At 35.6% G+C, this 12154-nt stretch overlaps 3 protein-coding genes across 3 annotated transcripts; all 3 read left to right on the top strand.

Moving 5' to 3' along the window:
* Nucleotides 1–8762: 8762 nt before the first annotated feature.
* On the top strand, nucleotides 8763–9236 carry LOC138347141 (uncharacterized mitochondrial protein AtMg00860-like). Its single transcript, XM_069294769.1, has one exon. It carries the CDS (start codon nucleotides 8763–8765, stop codon nucleotides 9234–9236), a length of 474 nt encoding a protein of 157 aa, XP_069150870.1.
* Nucleotides 9237–9579: 343 nt separating this feature from the next.
* Nucleotides 9580–10176, top strand: LOC101250335 (uncharacterized). The gene has a single exon (XM_004229256.1). The coding sequence runs from the start codon at nucleotides 9580–9582 to the stop codon at nucleotides 10174–10176; it is 597 nt and encodes a 198-aa protein (XP_004229304.1).
* Nucleotides 10177–10322: 146 nt separating this feature from the next.
* LOC138347110 (uncharacterized) lies at nucleotides 10323–11186 on the top strand. The gene is made up of 2 exons (XM_069294768.1): nucleotides 10323–10394; nucleotides 10830–11186. Exons 1-2 carry the CDS (start codon nucleotides 10323–10325, stop codon nucleotides 11184–11186), a joined length of 429 nt encoding a protein of 142 aa, XP_069150869.1.
* Nucleotides 11187–12154: the final 968 nt, after the last annotated feature.

The following is a 12154-nucleotide window of genomic DNA, read 5'->3' as shown; positions in this document are numbered from 1 at the left end:
ATGGAGATTGGCCCTAGAATAGATGTGCTCGAGGCATTGATTCCTTTTTGGAATCCCAAAAATTAATGTATTTCATTTTTCTGACTATGAGATGACACCAACTTTGGAAGAAATTGCCAGCTTCATGGGGAAGGGGTGTACTGTTCGAGGTGTTGATCTATGAAATAAAAGACCCATACTTCCGAAACATGTTGATGCCAAAAAATTCCTGGAACTGCTCAAGATTAATCAAATATAGAAAGAGAGTTTTAAAAATGGGTGGGTCTCATTGTACTTTCTATATCAGAGATACAACCAAAGGGGTGGATTCAAGAACTATCGAAACCAGTTGAGTAACCAAGGGGGTGAAGAGGCTTGGAAGGAAAATGGATGTTTCGCTTTTCTGATCGCATTTTTGGGGCTCATTATTTTTCCCAAAAGGGACAAGCATATTGACATTCGTCTGACTTGTGTGGTGAAGGCGTTGACCACAATGGAAAGTCCAACTATTATTCTTATGATCCTGGCAGATATGTTTCGTGTATTAACTAAATGTTTAAGTGGGGAAATGTACTTTGAAGGCTGTCATATTTTGCTCCAAATATGATTTTTGGAACACCTTTATCACCATGATCGTGCGCCTAGGTTTACTCCAGATTGGTGCAACTATGTTTCCTCTCATAAGGAAAGGGAAGCAAAAATTGATTTTCCAAAAGGAATCATAGCGTGTGAAGAAATACTTTCAGTGATCACACTACTTCATTAGATGTGATCACTGAAAGTTTTTTCTTCACACACTATGATCCTTTTGGAAAATCAATTTTGGCTTCCCTTTTCTTATGAGTGGAAACATAGTTGCACCAATCTGGAGTAAACCCAGACGCACGATCATGGTGATAAAGGTGTTCCAAAAATCATATTTGGAGCAAAATATTACATCTTTCAAAGTACATTTCCCCACTTAAATATTTAGTCAATGCACGAAACATATCTGCTAGGATCATAGGAATAATAGTTGGATTTTCCATTGTAGTCAACGCCTTCACCACACCAGCCAGACGAATGTCAATATGCTTGTCCCTTTGGGGGAAAATAATGAGCCCCAAAAATGCGATCAGAAAAGCGAAACGTCCATTTTACTTCCAAGCCTCTTCACCCCCTTGGTTACTCAACTGGTTTCGATAGTTCTTGAATCCACCCCTTTGGTTGTATCTGTGGTATAGAAAGTCCAATGAGACCCACCCATTTTTCAAACTCTCTTTTGCTATTTGATTAATCTTGAGCAATTCCAGGAGTTTTTTGGCATCGACATGTTTCAGAATTATGAGTCTTTTATTTCATAGATCAACACCTCGAATAGTAGATCCCTTCCCCATGAAGCCGGTAATTTCTTCCAAAGTTGGTGTCATCTCACAGTCAGAAAAATGAAATACATTATTTTTTGGGATTCCAAAAAGGAATCAATGTCTCGACTACATCCCTTCTAGAGTCAATCTCCATAAGATGCCCTAAATGCCCCAAGTGTTCCTTTACTCTTTTTTTTCTCATGACTTCTCATTTCTGTCCACCATTTCCATAATTCTTTTGGTATAGTATCTACGATCATGAACTTTGAAATTCCATTGCTTCTAGGCTTTTTTGAACCTTGTCCTTTGGTCGATGTTGTCATTTGTACCTTTAAATAGAATCCAATAAAGGTTTTTATGACAAACTCTAACAGAGTGAAGAAAGAAAAGTAAAAAAAAAGTTTTTTTTTTAAAAAATAAATAAAACATCAATTTTTACAAACACCAAACCCGAGAAGGGATGCCTACGTATCTCTTTTAAGTAAGAATCAGGTGTGCGTAGTTCATAAAAGAAAAACTTGTCTTGGGAAGACTACCCCTTTTATTTTGACCTTTTTTAAAAAAAATAAAAAAATAAAAAATTCAACTCAGAAAGCTATTTTGAAGATGATCAACAATGTCAAGGGCTTCTGAACCAACTATTTTTACATAGCATATAACATGAACATTTTGGTCTAGCATGGATACATATCTTAAATTTCTCTAGGTCAAATAATTATGATGAAAGAAAAAAAACAGCATACAGAGACATTTTATCTAGGTTTAGCATTTATGATGGTGTCTAGACTGGCTTACTCGAGTGGACAACTCGAGTCGGGGAGGGTCAGCGTACCGGTAGCAGAGCTATTCTGGCTTAACTGGTGGTCCAACCCCACCTAACATGTGTGACAACCTAAAATCAGAAGGGTAGCCGCACACTGTCTCATCCTAGACATAAGTCCTGTGGAGCGTAACCGCACACAGTGTATAACAAAATTAAAGAGACTCAGAGGGTGTGCGAGAGAAAATACAATTTATACAATATAATATCAAAACAATGAATTGTTTAAATAACACAATTAGCATCCAAATATAAAATTTATCCAAATAAATAAAATAGCAAAAAAAAAAGTTAAGTACGAAGCTCAAATTCTAAAAGAAGTGGTCCCCATCGAAGTCATCAGATCTGTCACACCTCTTTTATTTTTTACAATTTTTGAGGATATGAAGACAACTTTTTGGACCCGGTATGGGCATTATGAGTTCCTAGTGATGTCCTTTGGATGGACTAATGCCCCTGAAACATTTATGGAGTTGATGAATGGGGTGTTTCGATCATACCTTGATTCTTTTGTGATTGTTTTCATCGATGACATCTTGGTTTAATCCAAAATTGAGGAGGATCATGTCCAGCACTTGAGGATTGTACTTCAGTGATTGAGAGAAGAGAAGTTGTATGCCAAATTCTCAAAGTGTGAGTTCTGGCTTACTTCTGTGGCATTCTTGGGACACGTGGTGTCCAAGGAGGGTATTACAGTAGATCCGGCCATGATTGAGGCAGTTAGAGGCTGGATGCGACGTACTTCACCTACTGAGATTTAGAGTTTTTTGGGATTGGCAGGCTATTATCGATGATTTGTTCAAAATTTCTCTACTATTGCAACTCCATTTACTAGATTGACTCGATAGGATGTGGGTTTTCACTGGTCTGATGAGTGTGACCAGAGCTTTCAAAAGCTCAAGACTTTATTGACTTCAGCTCCTGTGTTGACTCTACCCGAGGAGGGTGTAGACTTTAAAGTGTATTGTGATGCTTCAGGAGTTGGATATGGTGGTGTATTGATGCAGAAGGGAAAAGTGATTGCTTATGCTTATAGGCAATTGAAGTCCGTGAGAAGAACTACCCTACTCATGATTTGGAGTTGGCAGTTGTGGTATTTGTACTTTGTTATGGCATCATTATTTGTATGGGGTGCATTGTGAGATCTTCACTGATCATCGGAGTCTTCAGTATATCTTTAGTCAGAGGGATTTGAACTTGAGACAGCGGAGATGGCTTGAGTTGCTGAAGGACTATGATGTAACCATTCTGTATCATTCGGGGAAGGCCAATATTGTAGCAGATGCTTTGAGTAGGAAGACTCCTAGCATGGGAAGTTTTGCATCACTTAGTATTGAGGAGAGACCATTGGCTAGAGATGTTCAGATGTTAGCTAATAGTCTTGTCCGATTGCAGATTTTAGATGAGAGTGATGAGATAATTGCTTTTATTGAGGCTCGATCTTCTTTAGTTGAGCAGATTCATGCACACCAGTTTGATGATGAGAAATTATGTCTCATTCGAGGAAAAATACTGAGAGGGGAAGCCGAGGAGGTTGTCCTTCATTTTGATGGCGTCTTGAGGATCGGAGGCAGGATTTGTGTGCCTAAAACGGGCGATTTGATTAGATTAATTTTTGAAGAGGCCAATTGTTCTCGATATTCCATCCATCCAGGGCGGCGAAGATGTATCATGATCTGAGTCAGCATAACTGGTGGTGTGGGATAAAGAGAGATATTTCAGACTTGTTTTGAGGTGTTTGACTTGTCAGCAGGTCAAGTGTGCGCACCAGCGGCATCTCAGAGGATGCCTATTCCTACTTGGAAGTGGGAGCGGATTACTATGGACTTTGTAGTGGGTTTGCCTACCACAGTGGGTGGTTATGACTGTCACACCTCTTTTAATTTTTACAATTGTTGAGGATCTGACGACGGATTTTAAAAAAATTATATTTTTTTTATTTTTTTGTAGAGACGCCACTTGGAATTGAGTTTTTTTTAGGTATTCCAAGTCATCAGATAGTTCTTAGTTTAAAATTAAAAAAAAACTTTTTCTTGGTTTGGTCTATGAAAAATAGAGATTGGTAAGGAATTCTATTGACCAGAGGGAAGGTATAAGAAACCCCCTGAGTCCCGTGGTTCTAGCATGGTCGCTTTATTAACTTATATTTGGCTAAAATATTTTATTTATTTAATTTGGATAAAAGGGGAAAATTTATATTAATTACTATTTTTTTAAAAAAAATTGATTGGCCTAAGAGCGTAGCCGCACACAAGACCCTACTTTTTAGAAAAGAATACACATCAAGGATCGTAACTGAACACATGATGGTATTTGAAGTTTTATTTTATTTTTTACAGAAAAAAAACACCATAATTAATTACTCAATTTTTTAAATAAAAAAAATGATAAAAATGAATAAAAGAAAATGGTGCAACATATAGACCAAGAAATGATTAGTATTTATTTATTTATTATTATTAGAAAATTTCTAGCATTTATATTTATTATTTTACCAAAAAAAAATAGGTAATTAAGTTTTACTACTAGACAATGACAACAAAAGATGAAAAATAATTTTTTTTTACAAAATTACAATTACACACTTTTTAAAACTAATGACATGATAGTTTTTTTTTATACTGATAAAAATTTAAGAAATAACAAATTTGATAAAAAAAAATTTTTATATAAAAATACTACCTTGACTTATTTGATAGAATATTGTAAAATAGAAAATTTTCTAATTGTTAGATTATTAGGTAAAATTAGTCAAATTTTTATTTTTATTTTAATTATCAATTCAAATATTTATTTAAGAGAATTTTATTTTTATTTTTTTGAAAAAAACATACCATACTTACATATTTTTTTGGCAGAAATAACCAGATTTATATTTTTCTTTTGTTGCAAGAATGAGCAGAATAAACCCTTTTGCAAAAATGACTAGTTTTACGTTTTTTATTTTTATTTTTTTCTTAAGTTCATTTTTAAAAAGAAAGTTACCAAAAACCAAAAAATTGTGATTGTTATATTATTTTTTTTACTTTTTTTTATATAGTAAAGATAACATTTAAACTAAATATGATTAATAATATATATGTACATCATAATAAAAAAAAATCATATGAGAAACACTATAGAATAAACTAATAAAAATATACCAACTAATACTATAGAATAAACTAATAAAAATATACAAACTAAGTAACATAAGGATAAATATAATCATACGAGAATCATAATAAACATAGCAAAAAAATCAACAATTTTTCCAAAAAAAAAAAACATAAACACTAATTCAAGATTACATTGAAATGTAAAAAGAAATACCTACAGTTGATGACAAGAAAATAATACATGCAAATTCAATTGAATTCGCAAGACAACCCAAGAGAAATATCTTTCTTTTTTAAGAAGAAGAAAAAATTTTAAGTTTTTTTTCTTCTTGCAAATTTTTTTTCTATCTTTTTTTTTAAAAAAAAAATGGAAAAAAAAGAAGGGGGTTTAAATAGGTGTTCAACATTAAACCTCCAATTTTTCTTGAAAACTTAAAAGCCAATGCATGCATTGAACTCTTTGTTTTCCCAAGGTGCCACCCAAGATGATCAATATATTTTTTAAAAATAAAAATTAAATTAATTGAATGATTCATTTGCCCTTTTAGATAACCCATTTACTTTATTCATTAATTGAATATAGTTATATGGGTCATCAGAAAATAATAGACTCAAATGTCATTTAGATGACTCATTTCTTTTATTCATTGTTTGAAAAATAGTTAATGGGTCATCTGAAAATAAAAGGCCCAAATGTCATGTAGATGACTCATTTCTTTTATTCGTTGTTTGAATAATAGCTGATGGGTCATCTGTAAAAAATCTAAAATAGGCCCATTAATAACATCAACATGATAAACTTAAAGAACATTAATAACACAAATCCGACATCAAACCACTTATATGGTCAAATGAAAAAAGATAATGATTCATATTTGGATTTCCTTAGATCTACTGAGTTTGGCTATATATGTGGATGAAAGGTTTGTAGATTTAGGTATAGAAGGGTGAAAGGAAAAGATGGTAAAATTTTAAAGATTTTTCGGTCAAAAAGGCGGTGGCCACTGAGCGGTGGTGGTGACAACGGTGGCCGGTCCGCGGCATGGTAGTAAAGGGAAGAAGAAAAATAAAAAATCTAAAAAAATGCTAATTTTTTGGAGTTTTGTATTTTTGTTTGGGTCCAATAATATCCCTTGGATCAAAATATCATGAATGGTTGAGATTTAATCTTGACCATTTCTATTGATCGGGTCAAAATCAATTGGGCCATCAAAATTGATCTAAATCAGCCCAATTTAAATAAAATTAGGTCATTTGAGCCAATAAAATAATAAAAACAAATACCCAAAATACAAATAAAAATAAAATTCCTTACTAAAATATTATAGGAGAAAAATAAACACATACAAAATTAGGTGTTCACAGTTACCGAGGAAGAAAATGTAGAATTTCTATAAAAGCATAAAGTTCCAGATTACTCTTTCATGGAGTAATTGAAGAAGACGCCTGCACAAATTTCACTGTTGTCTCTACTTTTGCACTCAAAGAACATCACCTTGTGTTGAATAAGGTTTTGAATGAAGCACATGTGCCAAAAGAGACCACAGTAAATCAGTTGGAGAATATGACCAAGTGCGTCTTCGAGTCAAACGACATCACTTTCACTAATGATGAGTTGCCCAAGGAGGGAGCTAGACACAACAAAGCTTTGCATCATACAGTGACATGTGAAGGTTACTATGTAAAGAGGGTCATGATAGATGGAGGTTCATGGGTAGACATATGTCCTCTTTCTATGCTGCAAAGCTTGAAAGTTAACACTGAAAGAATTCGCCCCAGTAATGTATTTGTGCAAGCTTATGATGGCTCAAGGAGGGATACCATTGGTGAAATCAAGTTAAACATGACAATTGGGCCAGTAGTCTTCATGATTGTGTTCCAAGTAATGGATATGGAAATATCTTATAATTTTCTACTTGGGAGGCTATGGATCCACATGGCTCGAGTCGTTCCATCAAATCTACATCAAGTTGTCAAGTTCGAATACAACAATTAGGAAATCACTGTTCATGGGGAAGATGATTCACCTATTTACAGAGACTCATCCGTCCCATACATTGAGGCAAAGAAAGGATATGATTCTGTTGTTTACCAGTCTTTTGAGGTTGTATTAGTTGATGTATCCTTTCGCTTCAATGGTAGCAACGATGATGCTCAAATATGGTTATCAACATGGTAAAGGTTTGGGAGTATATTCGCAAGGAATCGTGGATCCCATTACTCTCTTAGGAAACCAAGGCACCTCTGGCCTCGGATACAAACAAAGCAAGAGAAATGGAGATAAGGCTAAGAACCACAAAAGGATTTATCGGTCGTTGCCACAAACGATTCCCCATATTTCTCATTCTTTTATCAAACATTAGGGTCCAGAATTGAAAGATTCATTCACTCTTGAAGACATTGAAGAAGTTATTGAGGATCTCAGTCAGTTGTTTTGTGAAGTAAATTTGGTCCAAGTTGGTGAAGGTGTAAGTCATGCCAATATGCAGCTCGTGGTCTCAGGTGTTGAGTTAAGCAATTGGGAAGCCACTCCTTTCCCCATAAGAAAGGAGTCGTGGTAGTTTGTTTTGCTACTCTTTTGTATTTTATTATTCTCGGGGTTGTGGCCCGATTAGTTCAAAGTATTTTTTTATTTTCAACCCTTCTATCCCTTTTTGATGTCAATGAAATGAAATTTCATTTTCATAGTAAATTTTGTCTTTTTCCCTCCCTTAATTCTTATTCTCTATTTTTTTGTCATGTAAATGCCGACTTTGATAACATGACATGCATGCGGAATTCACTCCCTGATTTCAAAGAGTTGATTATTCTTGAATCACCAAGTCAAGAGGTGGAATATGATAAAGAAGAGGCTTTTAGCGAAATTAATTGGGAACTGGAAAAGTTTGAGCACAAATCGAAGCCTAATCTTAGTGAAACTGAGACAATCAATTTGGAAAGTTTTGAGGATGTTAACAAAATAAAAATAAGTTTACATATCAATCAGGAAATTAGAGAGGCAATAATACAACTTTTGTTTGAATACAAAGATGTATTTGATTGGTCTTATGATGACATCCCAGGTTTGAGTGTTGATTTAGTTGTTTATAAGTTGCCCATTTATCCTAATTTTCCACTTGTCCAACAGAAAAGAAGGAAATTCAAACCGGACATGAGTGAAAAAATCAAGGAAGAAATAATGAAACAATTGAATGCAAAGATGATCCAAGCTATTGGTTACACTACTTGGTTGGCAAATGTTGTTTTTGCACCGAAAAAGGATGGAAAGACAAGACTTTGTGTTGACTATCGAGATTTGAACAAGGCTAGTCCAAAAGACAACTTTTCATTACCAAATATCCACATCCTAGTTGATAATTGTGCAAAACACGAGATGCAATCTTTTGTGGACTGTTATGCGGGGTATCATCAAATCTTGATGGATGAAGAGGACGCTGAGAAAACTGCTTTCACCACTCCACGAGGAACTTATTGCTACAGGTCATGCCATTTGGTCTTAAAAATACTGGGGCGACTTACATGAGAGCTATAACCACCATGTTTCATGATATGATGCATAAAGAAATTGAAGTACACGTCGATGACGTAATCATCAAGTCTAAAACACAAGTTGATCATGTGCAAGATCTGAGAAAATTCTTGGAAAGAGTGCGAAGATATGACCTCAAGCTTAAACCAGCAAAATGTGCATTCGGAGTTCCATTTGGAAAACTTCTGGGTTTTATTGTCAGTAGAAGGGGAATCGAATTGGATCCCTCCAAAATAAAAGTCATTCGAGGTTTGCCATCCCCGAAAAATAAGACCGAGGTCATGAGTCTACTTGGGAGGTTGAACTACATCAGCAGGTTTATTGCTCAACTCACAACAACATGTGAGCCTATTTTCAAACTTCTGAAGAAGGATGCTGCTGTTAGATGGACAAAAGATTATCAACGAGCTTTTGAAAAAAATCAAGGAGTGTTTGTCCAATCCTCCCGTGTTGGTACCACCTGAACCTGACATGCCTCTCTTTCTATATCTTTCAGTAAAAGATAACTCCTTTGGGTGTATTTTCAGTCAACATAATGCTACAGGAAGGAAGGAGCAGTTTATCTACTACTTGAGCAAGAAATTCACTAGTTATGAGGTCAAGTACACCCTTTTGGAAAGGACGTGTTGCGCCCTAACTTGGGTAGCTCAAAAGTTAAGGCATTACTTATTGTCCTACATAACTTACCTCATATCAAGGATGGATCCTTTAAAGTACATTTTTCAGAAGCCAATGCCAATTGGCAGACTCGCGAAATGACAAATTTTGCTCACTTAATTTAACATTATATATGTCACTCGCACTGAAATGAAAGCCCAAGCTTTGGCTCACCACTTAGCACAGAACCCAGTCGATGGTGATTACGAACCATTGGATACATATTTTCCAGATGAAGAGATTAACTCAATTGAGAAAGTAGGTTCAAATGGAAATCAAGCCTGGCAATTGTACTTTGATGGAGCAACCAACACAAAAGGCACACGGATTGGGGCAATTTTAATATCGCCCACAGGGCAACATTACCCTGCAGCAGCTCAACTTCGTTTTTTTTGTACAAATAACATGACTGAGTATGAAGGTTGCATCATGGGTCTAAATATGGCAATAGATTTGGGTGTGCAAGAATTAATTGTGTTGGGACATTCTGATTTGCTTATCCGACAAGCTCAAGGTGAATGGAAAACTCGAGAGCTCAAGATCCTTCCATACAGACAATGTGTGAAAGATCTTCGCAGAAAATTCATGTACATCGAGTTTAGATACATCCACAGGTTTCATAATGATTTGGCCGATGCCTTGGATACTTTAGCCTCAATGTTTCCCTATCCTGAAAACACTTACATCACCCCATTAGAGATTCAAGTTCGGGACCAATATGTCTATTGTAATACAGTGGAAGCATAACCTGATGGTGAGCCATGGTACTCAGACATCAAGAAATTTTTGAAGACAGGGAGATGCCCCGAACATGCCAACAGAAGCCAAAAAAGAACTATTAGACGTCTGATAATGGTTTCTTTTTGAGTGAGGATATTTTTTATAAACGAAATATGGATCTGAATTTATTGAGATGTGTGGATGCTGAAGAAGCCGAGAAAATTATGAATGAAGTGCACGCTGGGGTATGCGGACCACACATGAACGGATATGTCCTTGCAAAAAAGATACTCTGGGCGGGGTATTATTGTCTTACCAGGGAAAGGAATTGCTTTCACTTTGTGAAAAAATGTCATCAATGTCAAATCCATGATGATCTAATTCATTCACCTTATTCAAAGTTGCACCTCATGGCTGCTCCTTGGCCCTTTGTTGCATGGGGAATGGATGTAATCGGACCAATTGAGCCAAAAGCCTCTAATGGACATTGATTCATTTTGGTTGCAATTGATTACTTCCCCAAATAGGTGGAGGTGATAACTTTCAAAGCAGTCACTAAGAAGGCAGTCGTGGATTTTGTTTATTCAAACATTATTTGTTGATTTGGTATCCCAAGAGCTATCATCACTGATAATGCTGCAAACCTCAATAGTACTCTGATGAAGGAGGTATGCTAGCAGTTTAAAATTCTGCACCACAATCCTACTCCATACCGACCAAAAGCCAACGGAGCTGTGGAGGCAGCCAACAAGAATATCAAAAAGATTCTCAGAAGGATGGGTCAAGACACTAGACAATGGCACGAGAAGCTACCTTTTGCACTTTTAGGATATCGCACAATAGTGCGCACCTCGATTGGTGCAACTCCTTATTTGCTGGTGTATGGAACTGAGGCTGTGATTCCAATGAAAGTCAAAATTCCATCTCTTCGAATTATTGTCAAGGCTGAAATTGAAGATACTGAATGGGTCAAAATCCGACTAGAGCAATACATATTAATAGACGAGAAACGATTGACGGCTGTCTGTTTTGGTTAGCTTTATCAGCAAAGGATGGCTCGTGCATACAACAAAAAGGTGCACCCAAGACACTTTGAAGTAGGTCAACTGGTCTTAAAGCGCGTTCTCCCGCACCAAAAGAAGCTAAGGGAAAGTTTGCCCCAAATTGGCAAGGTTCATATCTTATCAAGGAAGTATTGTCAAAAGGAGCCCTGCACCTTACTGATGTGGAAGGAAAAATCACGGGCATAATTATAAATGCAGATTCAGTCAAAAGATACTATATCTAATGCATTCTAAGGTTTTGCAACAAGTTTGGGATTGAAAGAACAAAGACACCTCTTCGAAAAAAATCTCTTATTGAAAATTCTGAACTACGCTTGACCTGATTTCGAAAGGATACGTAGGCAACCCTTTAGGGGTTCGGTTATATAAAAAAATCAGTTTCCAGTATTTACAGAAAACTGGGGCATTGTTTTAATTTTTTTTATATAGAACAGTGTCATATCGTAATTTTTTATTTATTCTGCAATCGACTTTTTGATCAAATCTGAAAATGATATTAATCATCAAAGGCAACATCAAAAAAAAACTTATGAGTGAAAAACCTTGGGGGGTACCATAAGTAAGTAAAATAAATGAGAGAGTCTTATCGGTGAAAACTTTCATAGGCATCATAAGGCACCTTAAGATAAAGGGAGAGAACATCATGAATGAAATCTGCAAAGATGATCATTTTTCGACACCTCTGCATAAAGGGCACATAGATAAATTGACGATGAATCAGATTTTGAGAACTAAAAAACTCAAACGGATCAGGGGGCAAGTCCAAGTGCATGTCATGGTTCAATCAAAGTCGACATATGCCTCTAGATAAGTTCTCTTTCTCAGGAATATCCTTCATTAAGTTTATAGCTTCTTGATCCAATCTTTCATACTCTTATGTTTGATATTTTTTTTCTCTTTTTGATATAATCTCTAAACCAAATAAAGTGAAGAGTGCAAAG

Source organism: Solanum lycopersicum, chromosome 1 (genome assembly GCF_036512215.1).
Source record: "Solanum lycopersicum chromosome 1, SLM_r2.1".
Classification (NCBI taxonomy): Eukaryota; Viridiplantae; Streptophyta; class Magnoliopsida; order Solanales; family Solanaceae; genus Solanum; species Solanum lycopersicum.
This window is presented reverse-complemented; position numbering and strand designations above follow the sequence as displayed.

Coding starts and splice junctions, on each gene's coding strand:
- LOC138347141 (XM_069294769.1), top strand. CDS start 8,763: ATGAGAGCTATAACCACCATGTTTCATGATATGATGCATAAAGAAATT.
- LOC101250335 (XM_004229256.1), top strand. CDS start 9,580: ATGAAAGCCCAAGCTTTGGCTCACCACTTAGCACAGAACCCAGTCGAT.
- LOC138347110 (XM_069294768.1), top strand. CDS start 10,323: ATGGATCTGAATTTATTGAGATGTGTGGATGCTGAAGAAGCCGAGAAA. Junction 10,395..10,829: donor TGAATGAAGTGCACGCTGGG/GTATGCGGACCA, acceptor GTATGCTAGCAG/TTTAAAATTCTGCACCACAA.